This window comes from Clarias gariepinus, chromosome 2 (genome assembly GCF_024256425.1).
Source record: "Clarias gariepinus isolate MV-2021 ecotype Netherlands chromosome 2, CGAR_prim_01v2, whole genome shotgun sequence".
NCBI lineage: Eukaryota > Metazoa > Chordata > Actinopteri > Siluriformes > Clariidae > Clarias > Clarias gariepinus.
Window position 1 is genome coordinate 44,374,976 of NC_071101.1, and position 27,737 is coordinate 44,402,712.

Sequence of the window (27,737 nt, forward strand, 5' to 3'; positions counted from 1 at the left end):
CTCCCGGTGTAGTATGAGATTCGCGGAACAAGTAAAGACGCGGCACAACAATTTCAAAACAAACCCAAAGTGTTTTAAATGACAAAAATAAACAAACAAACCAGGTGCACCACAAATCAATATTTACAAAATATGTACAAAAATAAAGAAAGTGTAAGTATGTGTGCATGTATAAAAGTCCAAAGTCCGTGTTATAGTTTGTGTGAGTGATGGTGGCGGGGAGAGATGGCTCAGTCTCATAAGATGTTAATCTGGGAACATAAGAAAACGGATCAAGAGGGGTGTACTTGGTGTCACCTATACCCCTCTGCGCTGTAGCGCTGTGTATCTTCATCTCTCCACCTTAAGTTCTTTGCCGGTTCCGCTTTTATGTCGGCCCGCGTGATGTCATCGGGGCTCTCTTGCGCCATCTCTAGCATGCGAATGTGGCGGTGTGGTGGGTGTCTTTTCTCTATGTCGGGAAATTTAAACAGAAAATTCCTTTAGACCAACATTAAAAGACTAAATTACCGATTACGCCACCCAGGATTGGTTACCTGGGAAAAGTTTAAGACACGCAGGTTTGAATCTCTCAGTGAGAACACAGGGACATGGATACAAAAATACAAATTTTTATTTATACAGGAAATTTCCAGATCACGCAATATCAAAATGACCGTTAAAACAGTTTAAAACATCCCCAGCAAAGAAAAGAAATTGGTGCTGGGAGATTAACCGTAGAGAGGCAGGCTAGGTACAGGGCTACACTCCTTCACGACAATAAATAACCACACGTGCACCAACCTCACACTAGTGAAAATGTAGTACCACTCCACACTTGGTAAACAAGCACACCACTCTATAAGCAGCTAGCCTGCCTTCTCTCCATTCCCAGCTCCTAAAAGAAAAAAAACAAATTTAATTACAAAACAGAAAAAAAAACAAAATAAAAAGACAAATACAGCTGCAAAGCAACCTCCAAACTTGGAGGACAAATAAAACTAAAGCGTTAGTCAGTGAATTACATGCAATGGCAGACAACACCAAGCAAAGCAGCACAAAACAAAATATAGAAATAAGCCAGCCCAAGGCAGCAGCACAAGCAAAGCAAAGAGCTGTTAAAGAAGCAAAACAGAAAACGAAAACAAAAATAGCTGTCACAAGGACAAAAACAAAATAAACCAAAACAATCCACTGAAGCAAAACAGCAGTGCTGAAGCTGCAAGCCAAGTTGTAAGCGACAGGACGAGAAAAGCACGCTCGCAAGCTGATCAATTTACCTAAAATGTAAAAGGAACATTAAAGTGAAGATACAGCACATACCTGTGTCGCGGGCGCCAACGAAAATAAATCCTACCTACCACGCGATGCAGACCACATCCATCTGGCGGCCACTCCTTCAACAGATCGAAAACATAGGACAGATATACAGGTCACATCATATGCCTAAGGATCTTAAGCCTACTATATAAAGCGAAAATTAATCGGCATACCAACAATACGGTATCATTCGTCTCCTGCAGTACACGCACACAAATTGCGCCGCTCTTTTAGAAAGGGTTAATATACATAGACGGCAATACGCTGCTTCTCCGCTGCCTCGGACACAATAAATATCCGAAAAATCGCCGGCTTTCCAAAAGAAATCACTATTAGCTAGATGATAACATTGACAAATAGCCGAAATTCCAGCATGCCAAACATACCTCCCGTACACCGGAACTAGACGACACACTTCCGGAAGCGCCACCTGGGGGTGAATTAGCGCCACACCTGGTTGATCTTGCCGCACCCTTTTGTACTCTCCTAAACTACACCCAATAATTAATCTCAGGTGCATAGCTTGAAACCTGGAAGGAAGTACGAAGCTCCTTCTCACCACAATCACTAGAGCTTAACCCCGGAACCAAACACAGTCTTTTAGGAACAGTATAAACCATATAGGGGTCATGATTGATTGATTGATTGATAGATAGATAGATAGATAGATAGATAGATAGATAGATAGATAGATAGATAGATATGTTAGCATTTCTATAGAAACAGTTTCTAAAATTCACAGGGAGGAGTCTGGTAGATGCTCCATTTAGTCTAAGACTAACTTTAAGCCTTACTGACTAACCATCTGGATTATTATTCTGGATTATACAAAGAGATCTCGGCTTATGGAAAATAGTTTTAGGAGACTATTATATTTTATTATTTTTATTTATTTATTATTATTATTATAATAACGTGTCCATGTGTATTTGCGCTATTTCTCTGTATTTGTGCCTTTCTAATTTTTTTGCTCAGTCGTGTTTGGGGAAGTCAGTTAAAATAAACTAAAATTCAGTTTATTATGTTGTCTATTTTATTATAAAAATAAAAATTATACGTCACTTTATTCTGCACTCTATGTACAGTATCCTCTATGTATGTTTATTTTTTTAAAAGTACAGCAAAACAAATAATAGCTTATATATGCTCCGAGCTGTAAGAGCTACGTGATCTCATTCATGACTGTTTAGCAGCCACATTTCTTCTGTAAAGTTGATTCTTCAGCATTGTCCTTTTAAGAGTTAATAATGTGTGGGACAGTCAATTAGACTTTCTCCCTTATGTAACTTTGTTATAGCTCTGAGACCTGTATTAGCTTTTGACAGAAATAGTGAAATATGGAAACTTTGTTTGAAGATTCTTACAGTCCTTTAACAAGATAATTGTTCTTTTGAAGGAAAGTAAAAGGAAAAAGTTGAATTGTTGGGTTGACTCCTTTATTATACAGAGTCTGCCAAATAAGACCAAAGAAAAGAATAATAAGAACGTAACTACAACATTTTCTAATCTATCAGGGTACAATACAGGTACAGTAATCCCACACTTAGAGACATTCAAGTTACAAATTTGCACAGATACAAACACACATATAAACATTCGAAGAGGCAAATAAATCATGGTAGTAGCTCACGTGTATTGTATAAAAATAGATGCCACAGTTGAGGTGCACTCTGGGAAATGTAGTTCCACATTAACAAAAATACAAAAGACACAAAAAGGAATCTCTGCGTGCACGACGCCCTCTAGAGGTATCTCCTGACAGGTATATTGTTTCTGTGTGCATGTGAGGGTGCTGGAGAAATGAGTCGGCCACACGGGTTTCAGTTAATCAGTCCGGTAGCACAACAATAGAAAATAAAATAAGTTTTAACTTGATAAATAAGCTAGGTTTTTGCACTACGAGGAGTCCGATACACTTTCCTCCCAAGCCAATGATCTGAACCAATGGTGGTTTTTTCTCTCTCTCTTTCTCTCTCTTGTGCTGCGGGACTGTGGGAAATCATCTCCCATGCTTGGTCTCAGTACATGAGTCTCACTCCTAAAGTCAGCATCCGTGCATCGGAGTAAGCGTGTGTTTGTGTAAAAGTCGTTACACAATAACCCCTCTCCTCCTCCTCCTCCTCTCTCTCCGTCACACACAGACCGATTCTTTTTAAAGGTAAAGTGCAGGTTATTTAGTTTTATTTTTACTTTACATTTTCCATTACTCATTTTTATATGAATACTGCTGCATGGTTGATTCATTACCTTAGGAGCAGTTACAGTTTTTGGCCACATGATGGGAGTGTGGGGAAAGGGGACAGATTTAGTCATGTGGATTGGTATACTTTAGATAGTATATTGAAATTATAAATTATACATTTCTGTATTAAACTGTTGATCTAAAGATCTAAAAATAATCAAAATGAGACACAGAAAAAAAAACATGAATGTGTCAAAAGAAATAATAAAATCCATTTACTTTTACTTTTTTTTATACAGTATGTGTGTTAGTTAGTTTGGATACTGGCATACAGTGTGGTTTCCTCTGATATCACTGGAGTGTGTACTGATGTAATGGTGTTACTGTGGACTACAGTCGAGTACATCACATCATCCTGCAGGAATAGAACATAAACAACACGTCACCAAACAGAGAAAATATAAGATACAGACTGTTAGATTAATACACACCTTTTCTTCTTTGTTGGATGGTGTTTGTGGATTTATAACTGTATACAGAACATCAGAATCATTCTGTAAAAAAAGAAGAAGCATGTTGCATAAGAACAAATGCAAACATACCCTCTACACACACACGCGCGCACACACACACAAACACACACACACGCACACATACGTATATACCTTCCCATCCTGCTGTCTTCTTTGTCCTGTTTGTCCAACATCAGTCTCAGTCTGTCCTCGTCTCTGTTCTATAGAATGAAAGCAGAAGTTTTAGACTGTAGAAGTAAGTCTGTGTGTGTGTGTGTGTGTGTGTGTGTGTGTGTGTGTGTGTGTGTGTGTGTGCACCTCTGAGTTTCCAGCACATGATTCCTGCAAGTATCAGCAGCAGCAGAACCCCAGCAGCAGTACAGATGATGATTGTGGTGTAGTGAGGATTCGGGTTTGTGGGAGTCTCTGTGTGGAACAGAAGAGAAAGGAAAAAAGGACACGTGAGGGTTGAATTCTCCATTCTGATTGGTCAGATTAATCACCAGTGCTGAATCATTACTGACAGCAGTGCAGCTGCACATCACAGGTTTATATTAATGCACTCATTCTCATTATTGTATGTGTTACGATACGTTATCATTTTTATAGAAACAGTTTCTAATTCACAGGGAGGAGTCTCGTAGATGATCCATTTAGTCTAAGACTAACTTTAAACTTTACTGTTTTATTGACTAACCAACTGGATTATTATTTTGGATTATACAAAGAGGTCTCTGTTTAAGAAAAATAGTTTTAGGAGACTATTCTGCTTTGGTTCAAAGGAACAAATAAAGAAATGAACAGAAGTTAATATGCTGTACTGGTCATTACCTTTTTCAGAAGATGTTTCAGTGTGTGCAGTTGTTTTGTCGTTGATCATTGGGGTTTGTGTTGTGACGCCTACAAGAAGTGAAAGACCAGACAGAGTTAGTATTCACGCTGTGAGCTGATATTCTAATGTACTGACAAAGACTTTTCATTCTGGTGTGTATCAGTGGTGTGTGAGGTCCCTGGTTTGGGATTAGGTGAAGCTGGTATGAAGGTCAAAACACAGAGTTCATAATCAAAAACACAAACAAGGTAAGAACACAAAGTACATTTACATCTGATTATTACATTTTAGTTTATGATACATATTTCGATGGTCAGATTCACTAAATGTTTATCACATCATTATATTCCACAGTAATGTTTTCATTTCTAATTATTAATGTACATAGAGTATTGTAGTGAGCTTCACATCTGCTTCATATTCAGAAAGTAATTTTACCTCTTGTTGTAAGTTTGACACTTGCATCTGTAGCATTGATGCTACAACTGTAATGTCCTCCATCCTCTACAGTCAGGTGTGATATGAGTAGAGAGAGATTTCCTGGATGATGATCATTAATGAGCTGAACTCTGTCTGTGTAGAGATTTGTCTGGTCCTTTGGGAAGATTTCTTTCTGATCAGATCCTTTAAAAGAGATCCATCTGAGAGTGTGTGGTTTGGCTTGTAGTTGAAAGCAAGAGCAGGGCAGAAGGACAGACTGTCCCACGTATCCAGTCACACTCACTGTCTGCTGATTTAATGTGCAACCTGGAGAATCAACAAACATCAACATATTGCATTACTGTTACATCAGATTAATTTGTCATGAGATTATCACTGAAGTAGCATTGTGTATAAAAATGAATCATTTACCTTCAACAGTGAGTCTGAAATGTCTGTAATCACTTTTTGTAAGATTACACCTGTAATCTCCTCCATCCTCTACAGTCAGGTGTGATATGAGCAGAGAGAGATTTCCTGAAGAGTGATCATTAACCAGCTGAAATCTGTCTTTGTACTGATCACTCTCAGGAGATATCTCTACCCAGTTATTTGTTATGTATTTCTCCCATGTGAATGTCCCAGGTGTGGTGTGGAGGTCAGTGCAGGAGCAGGGCAGCAGTACTGAGTCTCCTGTGTATGCAGTGATGGGTTTTGTCTCTCCAGCTCCTTCCAGTCTGCAGCCTGTAGGAACACACCAGTTACTGATCTGTTAATGAGCAGCAACAAATCTGCAGCAAAAGGCTTCTCTTCTGCTGACCACTGATCTCTTCCAGCTCTCCACTGGGTGTGGTCTTAGACGGGAGTCCTTCTAACGTCCGATAGTTGTGTAGTTTTCCCAGCTGGGAATCAGGGCCTTAACATAGATACACAGTGGCTTTTTTCCATCTTCAGTGGCTGGATACCGAAGGCTGGCTCTTCCCAGAGCCAGCCTGAAATCAAAGATCAGGGAGGCCAAGGAGGCTTAGAGAAGAAAGTTGGAGAGGAAACTTCAACACAATAACATCAGAGAGGTGTGGAGTGTCATGAGGACCATCACAGGTTACAAACCTTACAGTGTTGATGGAGTAAAGGGCAATGAGGAATGGGATAATGAGCTGAATCTGTTTTTTAACAGATTTGACATAGTCACACCAGTGCACACCCAAACGCTGACCCCAATTGCTCTCACCACAACAGCATCACTGCAGTTCGCACCCCCTCCATTCGCCCCTCTACAACTTTTTGCTTCTCACCCCCCCTCGACACCACTTGAATGCCCTGCTAACACCTTAGCCCCAGACACCCTGTCTGACTGCACTCTCCAGAGTAACACTCTCACACCTCCACCACATGACACCTCTCTAATAAACATCACTGCTGCACAGGTTGAAAGGCAGCTGAAGAGACTTCATGCTGGCAAGTCTGCAGGCCCTGATGGTGTAAGCCCCAGGATCCTGAACACCTGTGTCCTACAGCTTAGTGGAGTACTCCAGTATATTTAACATGAGCCTCAGCCTTCGAAGAGTCCCTGTGCTGTGGAAAACGTCATGCGTAGTCCCTGTACCGAAGACGTCGTGGCCCAGTGACCCTAAGGATTACAGACCAGTGGCATTAACATCACATATCATGAAAACCCTGGAGAGACTCATCCTGGAGCAGCTCTGGCCTATGGTCCAACCACTTATGGATCCGCTTCAGTTCGCCTACCAGCCCCGCCTAGGAGTGAATGACGCCATCATCTACCTGCTCAACCGAGTTTACACCCACCTTGATAAGCCAGCAAGGACTGTGAGGATCATGTTCTTTGATTTCTCCAGTGCGTTTAACACCATCCGTCCGGATCTGCTGGGTGATAAATTAACAACGATGCAGGTGGATGCCCCACTGGTATCCTGGATTGTGGATTATCTGACTGGCAGACCACAGTATGTGCACTTAAAGTGCTGTGTGTCAGACAGAGTGATCAGCAACACCGGGGCACCGCAAGGAACTGTTCTCTCTCCTTTTCTTTTCACTCTCTACACCACAGACTTCAGCTACTGCACAGAGACCTGCCACCTTCAGAAGTTTCCTGATGACTCAGCAGTAGTTGGATGCATCACTGATGGTGACGAGAGTGAATACAGAACTGTGGTGGACAATTTTGTCACTTGGAGCAAGGAGAACCATCTTCAGCTCAATGTGACAAAAACAAAGGAGTTGGTAGTGGACCTGAGGAGGACCAAAGTGCCAGCGACCCCGGTCAACATTCTGGGTGTTGGTGTGTACAGGGTGGAGGAGTACAAATACCTGGGAGTGTACTTGGACAAAAAACTGGACTGGACTAAACATGTGGACATCCTTTACAGGAAGGGTCAGAGCCGTCTCTATTTTCTGAGACGACTAAGGTCCTTCAACATCTGCCGGGCGATGCTGCGAATGTTCTACGAGTCTGTGGTGGTCAGTGCCATCATGTATGCTGTTGTCTGCTGGGGCAGCAGCCTGAGGGCCATGGACATTAACAGACTCGTCAAGATCTTTAGAAGGCCAGTCAAGTTGTGGGAATGGAATTGGACTCTTCCAACAAGGTGTTGGAGAGGAGAACATTGTCCAAAATAAGGTCAATACTTGACACTCCTTCACACCCACTACATTATATGATGATAAGCAGCCACAAGAGGTCATATAGCAACAGGCTAAAACTTCCACGCTGCACAACTGAGAGACACAGGAAATCATTCCTGCCAGTCGCAATAAAACTATTTAACTTGCATATCAGATCACAATCAAAAAACAATATCAGAAAAACAAAATTTGCATGCACACACAAACTCCAGCCAAAATTTGCATTCATCAACACACACACACACACACACACACACACACACACACACACACACACACAAAAACAAACAAACAATGATCACAAGCACTTTTATCCGGGGAAATATGCAAAAAAGTTCAGAAGCAATTTGACTTACTAACAATTAACAATTAATTTACTTTCATTTAGGACTAAAAACTAAAACCTATATGGCCAGACTGTTTTCATCTTGTGTTTCTCTGAAGCACTCTGAAAAGCTGAAACACTTACATTACAGTATATTTTAGTGACACACCACCAAAGAAGCTGCTAGAGGAGGAAGTGAGAGTGTGATCACATCACATGGGTAAGCCGTTCACAGAAGGGAAACAGTAAACAGTGGACACACCCCAGTGTTTCAAGCATCTTTAAAATGATTGGCTCTAAATCTTGTAGTACATGTACATGTACGACGCTGTAAGAACCTCCATGAGTAACAGCCAATGAGAGAGCAAGAGGAAACTGTAGGGGGACGAGGCAGGAACAACCAGAACACCAATCATGATGAAGGAGACTCAGCGTTCTACATGAACCCAGGACATAGACGGGGATTAATAAAGCTCTAGTACAAAGTTCTTATTCAATAAGTGTTAAACCCTCTTTATAAAGTCCCATGACCATTTTCTCACATTTGCTTTTGCATCTGGTTTTTGATGGCAAACAAAAAGGCTCTAAATTCCTTCAAATGTTTTCAGTTGCTTAGTGTACATATTACATTTCCATAAGATTACAGTATAACTTTATTTTTTAAAGCTATTAAAGTATAAGTTCTAAAACTTTATTATAATCACACAGAGAGAGAGAGAGAGACAGAGAGAGAGAGAGAGAGAGAGAGAGAGAGAGAGACTCACCTTCAGTGACATGAAGCTGTATGAGGAGGAGAAGAAAACACACCTGCATTCTTACTGAGGACCCAAACACACACATTAATCCAAAGAGAGAATTAGAGCTAAACACACACTGACCAACTGCTCATTATAATGAACACACTCTACAGATCACACACACTTACAGGAAGTACTAAGATAGGAAGTGCAAATTTAGCAGTATATGTCACATTTCTATTGCACAACAGAATTGAATCATTATATATCATCTAATGGCAATTAACTATTGGTAATAGACTATTTTTATTTATTTATTTATTCATTTATATATTTATCTATTTATAAAAATAATAATAATAATAATAATAATAATTATTATTATTATTATTATTATTATTATTATTATTATGTGGGTCTGCATCAAGGATCGGCTCTGAGCCCCTTTTTGTTTGCTCTGGTGATGGACAGGATGACAGATGAGGTAAGACAGGAGTCTCCATGGACTATGATGTTTGCAGATGACATTGTGACATTGTAGCGAGAGCAGGAAATACGTGGAGGAAAATTTGGAGAGGTGGAGGTATGCTCTGGAAAGCAGAGGAATGAAGCTTAGCCGCAGCAACACAGAATACATGTGTGTGAATGAGAGGGACTCAAGAGGAATGGTGAGGCTACAAGGAGCAGAGGTAAAGAAGGTGCAGGATTTTAAGTACCTAGGGTCAACGGTCCAGAGCAACGAAGAGTGTTCAAAGGAAGTGAAGAGGCGAGTACAGGCAGGTTGGAATGGGTGGAGAAAAGTGTCAGGTGTGTTGTGCGATAAAAGAGTATCAGCGAGAATGAAAGGAAAGGTGTACAGGACAGTGGTGAGACCAGCGATGCTTTACGGCTTAGAGACAGTGGCGCTGAAGAAAAGACAGGAGGCAGAGTTGGAGGTAGCAGAGCTGAAGATGTTGAGGTTCTCTTTGGGAGTGACAAGGATGAATAGGATCAAGAATAAGTTTATCAGAGGGACAACCCACGTTAGATGTTTTGGAGGCCAGATTGAGGTGGTTTGGACATGTTCAGAGGAGAGATTGTGAATATATCGGTAGAAGGATGCGGTGAGGTTGGAACTGCCAGGCAGGAGGTCTAGAGGAAGACCAAAGAGGAGATTTATGGATGCAGTGAGAGAGGACATGAAGTTAGTTGTTGCGAGAGAAGAGGATGCAGAGGATAGGGTTAGATGGAGGCAGATGATTTTCTGTGGCGAACAGCCGAAAGACAAAGAAGAATTATTATTATTATTCATTTATTTTATTTTATTTCATGCTTCACAAAACAAAGCCTCTGGTTTTGCATTTCTCTTTTCCTTCTGGAAAATATGGCTACATTTTGCACATGGGATGTTACATGATGTAGTGACACTCATCTGTAGCTACACTGTCACTCATCTAGTGGCCTCTCAAGGTAAGTGCACCACAAAAAAGCCTACAGAGTACTTTATAAATCCCACAGGGAAGTTACAAAACCTTTTTTTTTTCTTTTTTCATGTATTTTCCTACTGGTCGTTTAGCTTAAGACAAATTACAAAATTACTAGTGGTTTTAAGTTTAATATTCCTTTTTGAAAGTGTGTGTGTGTGTCTCTGTCTCTCTCTCTGTAATTGTAATAAAGTTTTAGAACTTATACTTAAATAGCTTTAAAAAAAAAAGTTATACTGTAATCTTATGGAAATGTAATATGTACACTGAGCAACTGAAAACATTTGCAGGAATTTAGAGTCTTTCTGTTTGCCATCAAAAACCAGATGCAAAAGCAAATGTGAGAAAATGGTCATGGGACTTTATAAAGAGGGTTTAACACTTATTGAATAAGAACTTTGTACTCAAGCTTTATTAATCCACGTCTTTGTCCTGAGTTCATGTAGAACGCTGAGTCTCCTTTATCATGATTGGTGTTCTGGTTGTTCCTGCCTCGTCCCCCTACAGTTTCTTCTTGCTCTCTTATTGGCTGCTACTCATGGAGGTTCTTACAGCGTCATACAGTACATGTGCTTATACTACAAGATTTAGAGCCAATCATTTTAAAGATGCTTGAAACACTGGGGTGTGTACACTGTTTACTGTTTCCCTTCTGTGAAAGGCTTACCCATGTGATGTGATCACACTGATCACACTCTCACTTCCTCCTCTAGCAGCTTCTTTGGTGGTGTGTCACTAAAATATACTGTAATGTAAGTGTTTCAGCTTTTCAGAGTACTGCAGAGGAACACAAGATGAAAACAGTCTGGCCATATAGGTTTTAGTTTTTACTCCTAATTAATTAATTGTAAGTTAAATTGCTTCTGAACTTTTTTTGCATATTTCCCCGGATAAAAGTGCTTGTGATCATTGTTTGTTTGTGTGTGTGTGTGTGTGTGTGTGTGTGTGTGTGTGTGTGTGTGTGTGTGTGAAAAGTAGTAGAGCCCATTTTATGCATATTAAATAAATTTATAAAAGCTATTTCTTCCACTTCTGTATGGTGGGGCAGGTGATGTGTTGATGAAAGTTTGGCGCGGCGCATTTGAGGTTGGCACTGTTAAAGTCCCCCTGTGTAAGTGCCTCATGCAGCTCGCATAAGGCAGTGTCCGTGTCCGCTTGTGGTGGAATGTAAACAACGCTGATTATGACCGATGTAAACTCCCGAGGTAGATAAAAAGGATGACACATGATGGACAGTAGTTCCAGGTTTGGTATGCAGGAGCGTGTAAGAGGAACAACACTCACGCTGTTGCACCAGCTGCTGTTCACCATTAAACACACGTCGCCTCCCCTTTACTTTCCCGAGTTCCGTGTCCTGTCTGTGCGGTGAACCAAGAAGAACTCGGCCAGCTGGATGGCGTGGTCCGGCACCGCTGTGTTCAGCCATGTGTTGGTGAAGCAAAGGAGATTGCAGTCCCGAATGTCTCTCTGGAACTTTATCCTGGCCCTGAGGTCATCGAGCTTGTTCTCCAGTGACTAGATGTTACTGGTGAACAGGATGCTAGGCAGAGGTGTGCGGTGTGCACGGGCTCTCAACCTGTTCCTGACGCCGATTCGTTTCCCTTGGGCCGCTTCTTCACGTCGCATCCTTTGTTCTCCCTCAGGATCTCACTCGGCCAGCTTGGATCTGGAGTTAAAAACGTCGAATTGTGAGTACATTGTATACCAATAGAAACAACAGTGTCTCTATCATACCTAATGTACTCAATGGTGATGAGTTTGTCGGTTTAAAGTTACTGGAAATTGCCTTAAAGAGGTCCTATTATGCTTTTTCAAATATTTTCTTTCATGCAGTGTGTCATGTAGCTGTATGTGAACATAAACTATTTGCACTATCTGTGTCGCTAAAAGTGCACGATAAATTGAGTTTTTGTTTATAAAAAAAAGAATCGGCTCACATTCGCCTAAACGAGTCGTTAGCAGATTTATTTTTACTCTGTTACAGATCCACGTCACTCTGTAACATATTTGCATAATGTCCGCCCACATTCTACGTCACAAACAACTTGCCTCCCCACATTCTACGTCATGAGCAACTTGCTCGCCATCTTACAATTAATGTTACCACACTCTTGTTAATGTGACCGAGCATTCATGCCAGGTTCGCTTAAACACTTTGTAATATAAAAAAACAATAAAAATGTGAGCAAACGAAATCCTTTGTAACTGTTTATTCCCCACCATTCACCAAAACTGAACTTAAAACTCGCAAAGTAGCAAGGCGTAAGCGCACTTTGCGTGCGCGGAGGCATTTTTAGACTCTACAGGAAACCCGGGGGGAGCCGTCAATAAAAGATTGTTGTGGATCATTTTCTTTCGAAGATTTTTTTACCGGATTATCTTTGACTGGACATATTCCATGGACTTCTCACCCTCCGTTATCGGCCTCTCAGACTTCATTAATGCCGGTGAGACCGAACCATACTCGGTATACTCAGATAACACGCATACAATAAACACAGACTTCGGACATTTTCCACTCACTCGCACACATACACATACCGTTTATTATATATAGTTTGTAAATATTGTTTATATCTTTGTTTGGTTGTGGTGCACCTTTTTCATTTACTTTATTTAGTTTTGTATAATATACGTTTACTTTATCTACTTGTTTGTGTTTGTCCTTTTTGCTTTTTTTTGGTATGTACACACATACAATAAACACAGACTTTGGACATTTTCCACTCACTCGCGTTGACATATACATACAGTTTATTATATGTAGTTTGTAAATATTGTTTATATCTTTGTTTGGTTGTTGTGCACCTTTTTCGTTTACTTTATTTAGTTTTGTATAATACACGTTTGCTTTATCTAATTGTTTGTGTTTGTCCTTTTTGCTCACCGGCCTTTAACGCAACACCGACACAAAGATAAAAGACCTCTCGATTTTTGTAGCCACAGTTAATATAAAATTAGCTGGTCGTTAGACGGTAAAACCGACGCCATCTTTTCTATGTATGTATTGATGGGTCTCCAGAGCCGTCGTTCAGTTATGGGCGTTTCGTTTTCCGACACACGCTGTAGCGGTAGACCAATCATAAATCACTGCGCCATCTGACCAATCACAGCAGTGAGGGCTCACCGAAAGGAGGGGTTTAGACAGACTGAATCTTCGAACTGCTTTACACGAGTCGTTTACGAATCATTTAAAAATGGGGTAAAATTAAATCTATTTTTAGAGAAAACTAAAGTGTTTTTTGACCTTGCATACATGTAAACCTGTTTTAAGAGACTCATTAAGCAATATTAGCAATCTTTAAAATGGCATAATTGGACCTCTTTAAAATACAAAAATAATGAAAAGTAGGTCGGAGCAGTCCTGATGGCAGCTGACCTCATCGGCACCATCTTGGATCTGATGATTTATGATGTAATCAGTGATATTATTATTTCAGGTTGAAGCCCACGGACATGTCTGTTTTTCTACATACATACAGCAGCTTTCTGTACAGCAGAACTCTCTGTCTAACTTCTCAATACAAAGAAATCACATTCTGTAAAGTACAGTAGAGTATCTTTGTCACAGACATGCCAAGCTCCAGTCCAATCAATGCTCTAGAATTCTAATCACACTCACCTGAACTTCATCACCAACACATACAAATACACCTCACTTCCCTTCACTCAGTATCTGGTCTCCCCTATGAACAAGAACTCCATGATTCACCTTTGCCAAGCAATCATCCCACGTCATGTCTCCTCATCTCCCCGGTCTCCGTGTTTTGCTACCAATTCCACTGTTCCTGATCCTCTGTCCACCAGCTCCAGCGTTGTCCCACTCCGTGTCTCAAGCTCTCTTACTCCGGGCTCCGTGTCCCATTTACCAGTTGCACTGTTTTTGATCCCACACTGTGTCTCAATACATATTAATTTGCTTGTTTGTTTCCTTTTCTTTTTGGTTTCCCATGGTGTTAATTCATTTGAATTGTCCACATTAGGAGTTCTCAAACTAAATATTCAGTGGTTCAGTTTCGGATGCAATTTCTATTTAAGGTCAAAGGTCTGGAACACTTGGTGATTAACCAATGACTTTTATTAAACTTTTACTTACAAGCAGTGTACATTCACGTGAAAGGCATTTTTAGTGGAAAACATTATGCTGTTTTACAATCAGAAGCTTAAACCAAAGTAAATCGAACGTTAAAGCAACTTACTGTAAATGTCAGAATGTTTGAAACACATAAGTGCAAAAATCTCACTGTTTTCCTGTAAATTTTTGCTTGTGAATGTAAACAGCTCCAGCATTAACATTAAAAAGCTTATAGGTGTTTTTTTTTAAGGTAACTACAAGAAAAAGATCTTAATTGAGTGTTTTTAATGTCTAAACAAATTAAATAATTTGATATACTATTTATATAGAGTGAACAGCCACTCTGTCCCAACTTGCATTTCATGCAGATGATACACTTTTAAACTTGTGCCTGTGGAATGTTTCAGATTTATCTAGATTTATGTTTTTTTAACCACTAAAAGTCATAAATGAGTGAATATAAGGAGATTTACGGTATGTAAAATTGAAAATATTTTACTGCCAGTGTTCCAGTGTTGCAAACTTAGTAAGGATCAAAACACCCAGTCTGGTGGAGTTACAGGAAAATAATCAGCAACAATGTGGTGAGATGAAACAGATTCCATAACTGCACATCCCAAAAAGATTTATTACTCTGATACATTACTTGAAGGATGTGTCAAACTTTATGCTATAAATAGATTTAAATACTTTGTTTTGGACGGTTTGTTTTGGTCAAAATACAGTTTAGAAAAAAAAATACATTGTAAATGTGCCTCAATAGAGAACTGAAGCCTTTCTTCTCATGAGTTTCACTAACTAGTGGTTTTCTTATGGACACAGGAAAATAAATATTTGTTGAATGTATACGCATGGAAGTGACACTGAATCAAATGAATACAGATGAGATTATTTAATAAAAATATTGAATCATTCTAGTGTTTGTGTAGCAACAATAACTGGCAGTAAAAGTGAACTGTAGAAGAAAATCGTGTATGTTTACTTTTAAATCACTTTATGACCTACAGTGGTGTTGAAAACACAAGCTGATCACGCTGAAGACCAGACTGATGGATTGATGCAGTAAAGAGAGAGAAGTTCATAGTTCAGGAGAACACAAGAGCACTGATCTGATAACATGCAGAGATTTAGAGACGGACTGTACAGTGTACATCAGTGTGGAGAGAGATACACTGCAGGAATCTCCTGCTTTAACTCATCATGTGAATGAAATGGGTTTAGTCCAAATCTTTATAAGATTCAATAATGTAAAACTCGCCTGTTTTGTGAGGTAAAAGTTTCATCAGTGTTAAAGAATATTTCACAATAATAAATATTTTACTGCAGATTTCACAGACTCTGATTCAGATAGTGTAAATCTTACTAACAGTGCTCATGTTTTTCTGTAGGACTTTGTGTTCTGTATGAAAATGTAGAATAAGTAGACAGAGCCAGATGACCTTTTTAGATTTTATTATTATTACATGTGAAAAAAAAAAATCACAAAAACTTAAAGCTGATAAAAGCAATGCAGTGTATTCTATCCACATCCATAAGTTTTCATAATTTTTTTTAAAGAGTTACATTATACACAGTTCCAGCAGAGAGCTTAGCTGGAGATGTGGATAAAACTGCTGCTTTAAAGATCTAAACATAATGCAAAATATTACAACATAGTAAAAAAGAATTTAAGGATGAGTGTCAGAGTAAAAAAGCGTGTGTGTGTGTGTGTGAGAGAGAGAGAGAGAGAGAGAGAGAAACGGAGAGAGTTGATGCAGGTGTAAACTGTAGTATCTCTATGAAGTGAAAGTGTAAATTACAGTTGTGTAGATCAAATCCTCCTGCAGGTGGAGAACATAAACAACATGTTATTACACACACATGGACACAAAAACACAAACACAAATCACATGTGTATTCACCTGGTCCTCCTGCTGTGTCTTCTCTCCTATTCGTCCATCATCACTCCCAGGCTGTCCTCGTCTCTGTCCTACAGAAATCAGACGGGTGAGACTGCAGATCTGCAGTGTGTGTGTGTGTGTGTGTGTGTGTGTGTGTGTGTGTGTGCACCTCTGTGTTTCCAGCACATGACTCCTCCGAGTATCAGCAGAACCCCAGCAGCAGTACAGATGATAATGATGGTGGTGTAGTGAGGATGCGGGTTTGTGGGAGTCTCTGTGTGGAACAGAAGAGAAAAGTAAAAAGGACACATGAGGGTTGAATTCTCCATTCTGATTGGTCAGATTAATCACCAGTGCTAAATCACATCACAGGTTCATATTAATGCACTTATTCTCATTATTGTATGTGTTACGATACGTTATCATTTCTGTAGAAACAGTTTCTAAAATTCACAGGGAGGAGTGTGGTAGATGACCCATTTAGTCTAAGACTAACTTTAAGCTTCACTGTTTTACTGATTAACCATCTGAATTATTATTCTGGATTATACAAAGAGGTCTCTGTTCATAAAAAATAGTTTTAAGAGACTATTCTGCTTTGGTAAACTTCAGAAGATGTTTCATTGTGTGCAGTTGTTTTGTCATTAATCACTGGGGTTTGTGTTTTAAGGGAAAGAAAGTGTGAGGTACCTGGTTTAGGATTAGGTGAAGTTGTGATGATCACTGGTGTGGGTGCTGAAGGTCTTGTTGGTGCGTCTGCAAGGAGAGAAAGGTGAAATTAGCTATAAATAAAGAATGTGATGTGCAATAAAGTGTATAAATTCAGTTTGTTCTTTATTTTGGGCAATCCAGGAATTATAGTGAGAAGTAAAATCGGGTCAGAACACAATCTCCGATTCTTACATTTAATTTTTATAATACTCATTTTGTTATCCATATGGTATGAATATATCCATCATTTTATTACAGTAGTATTTTGTGTCTATTTCTTTTTCTGCATACTGTAGTGAGCTTTACATGTGCTTTAAATACAAAAAGTAATGTTTACCCCTTACTATGAGTTTGACACTTGTATCTATAGCATTGTTTATCTAACAACTGTAATATCCTTCATCATCTACACTGTAAAAAAATGTTCTTATTTGGCAGAAAACAATTTAAAATTTTATAGTAAAATTAGTTATACTACTTAAAAAAAACTACCTACAGTTCTCTGTAAAATTACAGATATTATCTGTTTTGTAACAGTTATTGTTAATAATAATTAAGAATGAATCATTTGTTAATGGTTGTCTCTCCCTAATGGACGTATTGTAGCAGTGACCATGTGATTAATCAGGAAGTTAGTGTTTCCATGATGGGCAGTTCTGAACATGTGCTGCAGTTAATCAGCAACCATCTGTGTTCATCCTTGGCCCTGGGTAGCTTCGTTGATATGTTTATTGTTCTTATTTATCTATATTTTATTGCGTTTGATTATTTGTTGGATTTATAGTTTGTACATATATTTGTTTATGTTAGCCCTATTATTGTGATGTCCTTTGCTTATTATTACATATCTGTTGGATTGATATTGGGGAATATTGCATTTGTAAAAAGTGTTTGTGTGTAAATATTGAGTGTGTATATTTATATTGTTTATTGTTTTCTTTCTTTGTTTCATAGTTTTACCATATCCTTATTACATATATAATTATATACGTGCAATTTTTCTTTCTGTGCCGGGGAACCACCATATCTGGGCAAAGTGCAATTTAAAACATTTAAAACATTTCGAATATTACTGTGAATGCCTGTCATTCACTCTCTGTATGTATACATACTGTATATTCATTGAGTACAAACATATTATTAGTCAACTGTGTTTACTTATTGTCTAAATATAGATTTATGTAAATATTTTCTACTACACAGATGTCCATATTTATAGCCAGATTGGATAGTATACATTAATACTGTTAGTATTTGTTATAGTATTTTATTTTATTTACTTTATTCTGTTTCTTAATTTTTAACTTTGTACTGTCCACTTGTGGGACTAATAAAGGTTTATCCTATCTTATCCTATCTTATTAAAAGCTGGAAAGAGACATTCCGTGTCTGGCATTTTAATGAGGGTGGAGTTTAGCTAGCTGTCAAAATATACAAAGGACGTACATAGAGGACAGTACATTATCTTTAAATCATTAAGTCTACTGTTTTTTTTAAAGGATTTATTCAATAATAAAAATATTTTTAATTTATGTTTAACAGTAAAAATAAAATTTTCTTTTACTGTGTTTTTTCTGTTTTTGTAAATTACATACAACTTTATCTAAAATTACAATAATAAATTGTAATTAAATATGAAACTTATTAGATAAAGGTTATTGTGCATACTAAAAATTAAATATCTTTGTAATTTTGAGGTGAATCTAATTAGGTTTTTTTTTACACTTTGACATTTAAGTTCTAGATGCAAGTTTAGCATTTATTTCATGACTTTTTAAAAGATTATCCACAGGAAATATATATAAATATATATATATATATATATATATATATATATATATATATATATAATATATATATATAAATATAATAAATATTATAATAAATATAATAAATATATATAAATATGATACTCAGTGCAGCACCCACGCACACGTTGTAAACGCCACAAAAAAAAAATATATATATATATATAAGGATAATGTATTTGCTGTGTAGCTGTTTTTCAAGGAGCGCTTCCAGTTACATTTAGATATTTTGCTTGTGAGGGGAACTATGGTGTTACGCTGAGCAACAGGTGAGAAGAAAAGCAGTCTCTGATCGACAGAGGAGAAGACTCTGAAATGTCGTCATGTTCAAGAGACAATGACGGTAAAATATTTTTTAATTGTTACTTTAATTCTTTTTGTTGTTGCTGTAAACAAAGCCCATTTATTACTCATTTATTTATACTGCCACATTCGTCTATCACAAATCTCAGACGAGTCTCAGGTACCGCTAACATGTCACCAATGAGAAGCTGCAGGAATTCACTTACACCTATGAGGGTAAAGGGGTCAGATGAACAGGGAGGGTTAGCGAGCTCTTTAAGAGCATACAGTATTAAGAATTTCGACAGAGAGCCAATGGGTGTACGGTACTCTGAAGCCTAACTGCAGTATAAGTATTAGTGTCGGACTCTGTTAGCCTGACAGGGGCAGAGATGACTTATGTTACATTAACAGTTGCTTTTACTCTCCAAAATGTAAACTTCCACAAATCTTGTGTATTTGTACTTTTAAAGAACTTTTTCCATTCCGTAAATTAATGTCAATACTTCAGTCAAAATAAATGTATATACAAGTAAATATTCTCACATATATAATACAGTATATACATTGACAAACTTCTATGTATATGTAACTGCCTGCTTCTGTGACATATCTTATATTATGTAACATATCTATTATTAAATATGATTTTGAGTATTTTGTTAAGGATATTTCACAGCAATGTTTAAGTTTAAGCATGAGAAAGAATGTTCCATTGTTATAGCACAATAGTCTTAATATTTCATTTTGTTTTTCATTTTAGGATTTTACTGTAATGCTATAAAACTGAACTTCTTTTTTTTATTGTATTTTGCATCATACTTGTACTATACTGTGTCACAGTTCTTGTCTACAAGCCTATTTTACAAATATTATAATCTTGAGTTTGTGTTAACACTTTATTGAACATGTGTGTTCATATGAATTTATGAAAAAAAATGGAAATAACAGGGTTTTTGTGTTATATCTTTTTTTAAGGTGTTTGATCTTCAATTTAGGAAAAATCTGTAAAATAACTGATTCCTTGCTAAATGTCTAATGCTTTTGCTTTATTGAGGGTGTTTGTTTGTAATAACTCTGGAGAGTCTAGTGCTGTTTTAATGAGTGTGTTATATTGTATAAATTTGGGAAAATTCTGTAAAATAATGGTGTTTCACTGCTAAACAAGTAAAATAGTGCTGTTGCATTAATGAAGAAAAGTATAAAAAGAAATCTGTAAAATAAAGTAGTAATACAACATCAGATTAATATGTCATAAGATTAGTACTGAAGTAGCATTGTGTGTAAAAATGAGTCATTTACCTTCAACAGTGAGTCTGAAATGTTTGTATTTACTGCCTTTAACACTACACATGTAAAGTCCTCCATCCTCTACAGTCAGGTGTGATATGAGCAGAGAGAGATTTCCTGAAGAGTGACCATTAACCAGCTGAAATCTGTCTTTGTACTGATCACTCTCAGGAGATATCTCTACATATTTATTTGTTATGTATTTCTCCCATGTGAATGTCCCAGGTGTGGTGTGGAGGTCAGTGCAGGAGCAGGGCAGCAGTACTGAGTCTCCTGTGTATGCAGTGATGGGTTTTGTCTCTCCGGATCGTTCCAGTCTGCAGCCTGTAGGAACACACAGTTGGGTACATTCTGAATGGGTTGCCAATCCATCACAGGGCACACATAAATACAGTACACGCACTCATTCACATACCCTGGGCAATTTGAAAATGACAATTACTGTAGTTTAATTCAAAATACCCAGAGAAAAACCTTCAAGCATGAGCAGAACATTTAAACTCCATTGCACATGCACAAAGCATGGCGAATACTGCGGAAGAACGTTTTTGTATTAGAGAAGGAGGGAGGGCACAATGTCTAATGACGCATGCGCGCACACACTGTTTCAGTGCAGGCTGAAAATGGATTTTTAATCTCTCTAATGAGACTTTCTTTTGCTTTTTGTGTTATAATAAACAGTACACGCATGCTGTACACACACACATACAAACACAGTAAACAGTGCATGTGTTTACCGGTTCCAGACCTACAGTAGGAAAATCTTGTCATGATGCTGGTACAAAGGGGTCGAACACAAACACAGGTGCAATAACCAGGAGTATTTTATTTCAATCTTTTACTAGAAACCAAAAAGTCTTTGTAAACAAAACTCAGAACGTCTTTGTCCTTTTTGGAAACAAGGATATGGGTTTTTGACCTGCAACTTCGTTGTTGGCTCACTCCTAAGGAACATGTAAAGTACTCTTGGTATTTAGGTTTAACTTAGACAGATTTCTTACACACAGAACGTTGGATGGACAGGGAGCTACGGGGTCGACTGGCTTAAATAGGGGAGCACATAAGGGAGACACAGGTGACACTAATTTAGTACCAATAACGAAACACATACACACACAGACACACCAGGGGGAGACAAAGCAGCGGCTTAGTAGTCCGGAGAGCACGATCTTCCTCCCTGAGACCGCGGTGGCAGAGGTCAAATCACGCACAAAACTGTGTATGAAAAGCAGACAGACACGCTTTTGCATTGCTCGAGTGCAGTTTAATATGACAAAGATAATTCCTGTTTCAATGAGGACACATCGTACATGGTGGTCTAGAATAAAACCAAACTTATCTCAATAAGATGGTACTCAAATGTGTCACTTCAATCAGTACTCATATCACTACACTCAGCGCAATCTAACTAGATTTTCCATGTAAAAAAAAGGCATTAGTGCATGAACCAAAAGACCCAATACGATTTAATAGACTTTAATATTTTGCAGTACTGGTCATAATTGTTAGGTGTATCCCGGGAGCCAGAGCACCGGACATAGCAGGTAATCTTAGGGCTCTAGGACAGCACAGGTTCTCCAAAATAGTGGTACATGCTGGAGCTAATGATATACGCCTTTGTCAGTCAGAGGTTTGTAAGAATAACTTTATAGAGGTGTTTAAATTAGCAAAGGCAATGTCTGATGGAGAGTATGAGACGTGGCGACATAGCTTACAGCAGGTTATGGTCGCTGAACCGCTGGATGTCCAGGTGGTGTTTCGAAAACAACGTGGGCTTCATAGATAATTGGAAGACCTTTAAGGGCAAAACTGGCCTGTTAGGGCGGGACGGTGTCCATCCCACTCGGGAAGGTGCTGCTCTCATTTCTTGTAGTATAGCTCATAGTCTCAGAAGAGGCTTAGTTAATCGGTGACAATCCAGAGCCCAGGCCAGGGAGCAGACAGACAGGCTAAACCAATCGTCTGCTAGCTGCATAGAGTCGTCACTCAGGGTTCATCATATTGAGACTGTGTTTTTTCCCCGAGGTAAAAACTAATTTAGAAAGACTCAGAAAGTCTGTTTTAGTAATTTAATTAACATAGATACCACAAACTCGGATCACACTAAATGCGCAGCCGGCACCTTTGATTAGAAGCTAGGACTGTTAAATATTAGATCTTTCGCATCTAAAGCAGTTATGGTTAATGGAATTATCACAGATCATGAGTTTGATATACTTTGTTTAACAGAAACCTGGATTAAACAGGACAAGTATGTAGCTCTAACTGAAGCTAGTCCTCCTGGATACAGCTACATACACCAGCCTCGGTTAACTGGTAGAGGAGGAGGCGTCGCAGTTATTCACAATAATATTTTAACTATTGTACAAAAACACGAACACATATAATTCATTTGAAATTCTTTATAGTAACATAAGTGTATTTAACTATATTAAGTCAGCTTAGTCGATTCCGCTAATTGTCATTTACAGACCTCCAGAGCCATACTCTGAATTTCTTAGTGAATTTGCAGATTTCCTCTCAAACCTAGTTGTTTCTGTAGACAAAGTGTTAATTGCTGGAGATTTTAATATTCATTTTGAAAACCCAGAAGACCCTCTGAGAACAGCAGTTATGTCCATACTGGACTCGGTAGGAGTAAATCAGTGTGTAGTAGGACCCACTCATAAAGCAGGTCACACTTTAGATTTAATAATATTATTCGGATTAAGTATAAGAAATTTATTCACAATTCCACAATCTGAAGTTATCTCAGATCACTATCTTGTCTCAATTCAAGTGTGTCACAGTAATAATGTACGCACAGCGCCGCGCTACCATATGAAACGTACATTCACATCAAATACCACACAGAGCTTTATCAATAGTCTCCGAGAGTTCCCAACTTCGATTAGATCACCGTCTGACCCCACAGAACTCGATCAGGGGACTGAATATTTAGAGTTGACATTTCGCTATACCTTAAATAATGTAGCTTCAGTTAAAAGAAAAATTACTAGAGATAAGAAACTTGCTCCCTGGTATAACGATCACACGCGCACTTTAAAACAGACTGCTCGGAAATTAGAACGTAAATGGCATCAAACTAAATTGTTAGTATTTCAAATAGCATGGAAGGAGAGCATCCTGAACTATAGAAAAGCTCTTAGTGTAGCTAGATCAACATATCTCTCCACTCTTATAGAAAATAACAAAAATAATCCTAGATTTTTATTTAATTCTGTAGCCAAATTAACCAGAAATAAGACCACAACAACATCATGCAATAGTGAGGACTTCATGAACGTTTTTTAATAATAAAATTGTAAATATTAGGCATAAAATTTAGGTTTTGAAACCGAACAATGTAATTGATGCAGATGTTAATCTAGCCATGTCAGATCAGAACCTAGAATACTTTACTCCCCTTGAAGAGAATGAACTAATTTCACTCATCACTTCTGCAAATTCATCAACCTGTATATTAGATCCTGTACCGACACATTTTCTTAATCAGTTAGTACCAGCAATAACAGAACCCCTGTTGAGAAACCTGACCTAAACCCCTGTCAGCTGTCCAGTTACAGGCCAATATCAAACCTCCCCTTTATCTCTAAGATTCTGGAAAAGATAGTAGCGGAGCAACTATGCTCATATCTACATAGAAATAGCAAACATGACTTGTATCAGTCAGGATTTAGGCCTCATCACAGCACAGAGACAGCACTAGTTAAAGTAGCATATGACCTCCTATTGGCCTCTGATCAGGGTTGTGTAACTATGCTTGTATTACTCAACCTCAGTGCAGCTTTGACACCATTGATCACGCTATTCTTCTTCACAGATCAGAAAATGTAGTAGGAATTAAGGGTACAGCCCTCTCCTGGCTCAGATCCTATCTGACCGATCGTTATCAGTATGTAGACTTAAATGGTGACTATTCTGCATGTTCTCTAGTGGAGTTTGCCGTTCCGCAGGGTTCAATTTTAGGTCCACTGCTTTTTTCCCTTTACATGCTTCCTCTGGGCAACATAATCTGTAAGCATGGTTTTAGTTTTCATTGTTATTCTGACGACACAGTTATATGTCTCAGCAAAACCTGATGAGAAAAAACAGCTTACTAAAGTTGAGCAATGTGTGCAGGACATAAGAAATTGGATGCTAATTAACTTCCTTCTGCTTAATCCGGATAAGACAGAAGTTCTAGTCATAGGACCGCATACAGCTAGGAGTAAAATTTTAGATCACACCGTAACTTTAGATGGTCTTTCTGTTCCATCAAGTGCAACAGTAAAAGACCTTGGTGTGATTATAGATTCCAGCCTTTCATTTGAAGCTCATGTAGATAATATTACATTAAATATTAGTAGATAATTAGAAATTTTTTCACCTCAGAAATATTGCCAAGATAAGAAATATATTGTTACCATCTCAGGGAGTTTTTCCTTGCCACTGTCGCCGTCGTCCTAGGCTTGCTCATCAGGGACAATCATATAATTTTGATTCATACACATTCACATTTCATACAAACTTAATTCTTTTGATTGTGTTAAGCTGCTTTGTGATGATGTAAATCGTTAAAAGCGCTATACAAATAAAATAAAATTGAATTGAATCTCTCCTCTTCTTCTCTTTCTCCCCCTCTTTCTCTTTCCTCTGTCCCCCTGTCTCCCCCTTTCACTCTTTCTCTCTCTCTGTCGAGCTACACATGTCGTTCCTGAGCTGCCAGGGATCCAGACTCCCTCTGCCCTCTGGACCTGTCTGACCCATCCTGGTGCCCCGCTTCTGGTTGGAGATCTCGTCACATGGATGCCCCGTGTGTCTCGCTGGGATGCGTCTGGTGTCTGGGGATGATTCTCTCTACCTAGAAGATGGTTCTGGCCTCGACTGGTGTTGGCAACTGTTTCTCTGGGGACTTGACAGTTCGATAGTTCAGGACTGGAACTTCCTACAAGTCTACCTGAGTCTTCAATAACTACCTGGACTCCATATTAACATCAATTAACATCAGCTATTATAGCTGAACTGCCTCCCACCCTACACACTGTATAAATGCAGATCATTGACTGCTTTTTGTTTCACCCAAATGAGGATGGGTTCCCTGTTGAGTCTGGTTCCTCTCAAGGTTTCTTCTTGCTACCATCTCAGGGAGTTTTTCCTTGCTACTGTTGCCCTCGGCTTGCTCATCAGGGACAAACTGACCATTTTGATTCATACACATTCATATTTCATACAAACTTAAATAATTATTTTGATTGTGTAAAGCTGCTTTGCGGCAATGAAAATTGCTAAAGACGCTATACAAATTAAATTGAATTGAATTGGTCATACTTGGAGATATTAAAGTAATTTTGTAAATATTAAAAGAATACATTTCTTAACCATATTTTTAACAACTTGTATAAATTCAAGAATGATGCCAATCAATCAATATAACTTTTTTTTTAAAGTCACCTTCACTCTATTCCTATATTATAGTTTATCAACACCTATTAATCTATTTGTGGAATACAAACAATGTAGAATTAAATATATTTCCCTTGAACTCACATAATAATCTTAAGCTTATTAACATGTAAATTATTTCAGTTTGGAACCATAAACTCAGCAGTAATACATTAAACATTCCCCATCACGTATCACTATTCACATTGAATATTCTGTGGGACAGTGTTACGCATTTCAGAATAGTATTACTGCAAAAATACAAATCATATTAATTTAATCTGACTGACATTCATAACAATGGTAAATCCTTACAACTAAAACAATTAATACACATGAATGTGTTTAGAATAAAATCTAATACAGATTGTTGAATGCATCCATCAATACACGCTCCCTTTACACCACTTTAGTTAATCATAAGCTAGTTTTGCTAACCATGAGTGGATATAGCGTTTCCCATATACTTCAACAGAAATCGGAAGTGTGGGAGAGTTATTCGTTCAGTTTCGCATGCGCAAAGCATCACAAATCCTCCGTAGGTTATGTACAGGAAACAGAATTGACCAATTCTGTCTCTATGACTCTTCTACTCCAAATCTTTCATTTTTTTTGCCATGTGACTCCCATAGACGCTATGCAGTGCAATACACATAAAACAGAATTAAACGATTCTCTCTCAATGACTCTTCTAGTCCGAACCATTCGTTCTTTTGTCACGTGACTCCCATAGACGCTATGAATTTACATTCATGTAAATTAAATGTGTCCTTTTATTTATTACTGAATTTTTGCTGCACATTAGGCACCTGCTTACACATTTGGGAGGGAAGTTACATACATGCAATTTGTATACACGGATGAAATTTTTGTGTAAGATGACTTTAGAGGTTTGTCTGGCTGTTAAAGAGCTGACATATAATGTACACAACAAACAGTGTAAGTTAGTGTTTTGCATCTGGTTTTGATGGCGAACAGAAAGACTCTACATTCTTGCAAATATTTTCTGTTGCTTAGTGTGCACGTTACATTATTATAAGATTTCTGTATCACTTTATGCTTCAAAGGTATTAAAGGATAAGTTCTAATACTTTATTACATAGAGAGAGAGAGAGAAAGAGAGAGAGAGAGAGACTCACCTTCAGTGACATGAAGCTGTATGAGGAGGAGAAGGAAACACACCTTCATTCTTACCGAGGACCCAAAAACACACATTAATCCAAAGAGAGAATTAGAGCTAAACACAACTGCTGCACCGAGTCTCATAATGAACACACTCTACGGATCACACACACTGACAGGAAGTGCTTAGACAGGAAGTGCAAACTTATCAGCATACCACTGATCAAATAGGTGTGAAAAAGTTTCTTATCTTTATTGCACAGAGGAACTGAGTCTATGTTCTAAATCACATAAATCATCGAATGGTGATTAAATATTGCAATAGACTATTTAGTGTCATTAAATACTTTCCTTGTTAAAGATCCAGTTTTAAGAGAGCAGTTATTCCAGTAGCCCTTTCCCTCATCCTTTCCACGCGCTCCTGCCTGTGTACGCACAAATACACACACACTTGCACGTGCGCACTAACGGAAACATTGATCTGTCAGGATTCTTTTTGAAGGTAAAGTGCAGGTTAATTAGTTTTTTTTTTACTTTACATTTTGTATTAAGAAATAATTGAAATTTAGCTTAAAACTAATTACAAAATTACAAAGGATTCTAAGTGTAAATTTGAACTTTGAAAAAGTATGTGTGTAAATTAGTATATTCCTATTTCATGAATTTCAGTATAAAATACATTTAAAGAGCTATTTTTTTTACAATTTCCTATTGCTTTAATATTTTACA

At 38.0% G+C, this 27,737-nt stretch overlaps 1 protein-coding gene across 4 annotated transcripts; it reads right to left on the reverse strand.

Moving 5' to 3' along the window:
• Positions 1-2,769: 2,769 nt before the first annotated feature.
• Positions 2,770-27,083, reverse strand: LOC128508568 (uncharacterized). 4 transcript variants are annotated; one of them, XM_053479936.1, is made up of 9 exons: positions 8,981-9,111; positions 5,678-5,989; positions 5,264-5,572; positions 5,003-5,024; positions 4,825-4,892; positions 4,312-4,419; positions 4,147-4,214; positions 3,973-4,035; positions 2,770-3,896 (listed from the first exon to the last, which is right to left on the reverse strand). In XM_053479936.1, the coding sequence occupies exons 1-9, from the start codon at positions 9,054-9,056 to the stop codon at positions 3,789-3,791; spliced, it is 1,134 nt and encodes a 377-aa protein (XP_053335911.1). In that variant the 5' UTR covers positions 9,057-9,111; the 3' UTR covers positions 2,770-3,788. The 4 variants fall into 4 exon arrangements, with proteins under 4 accessions (XP_053335911.1, XP_053335920.1, XP_053335926.1 ...); XM_053479945.1 differs by lacking the exon at positions 5,003-5,024 and having other exon boundaries at positions 4,825-4,893; XM_053479951.1 differs by lacking the exon at positions 5,678-5,989 and having other exon boundaries at positions 8,981-9,097.
• Between the last annotated feature and the right edge of the window lie 654 nt (positions 27,084-27,737).

What these genes read in the sequence shown, in the direction of transcription:
- LOC128508568 (XM_053479936.1), bottom strand. Translation starts at nt 9,056, where the DNA reads ATGTGTGTGTTTGGGTCCTCAGTAAGAATGCAGGTGTGTTTTCTTCTC. An exon ending in CATGTGCTGGAAACTCAGAG is followed by an intron (nt 4,215 to 4,311) that starts GTGCACACACAC and finishes TTCATTCTATAG; the next exon opens with AACAGAGACGAGGACAGACT. An exon ending in GAAGACAGCAGGATGGGAAG is followed by an intron (nt 4,036 to 4,146) that starts GTATATACGTAT and finishes CTTTTTTTACAG; the next exon opens with AATGATTCTGATGTTCTGTA.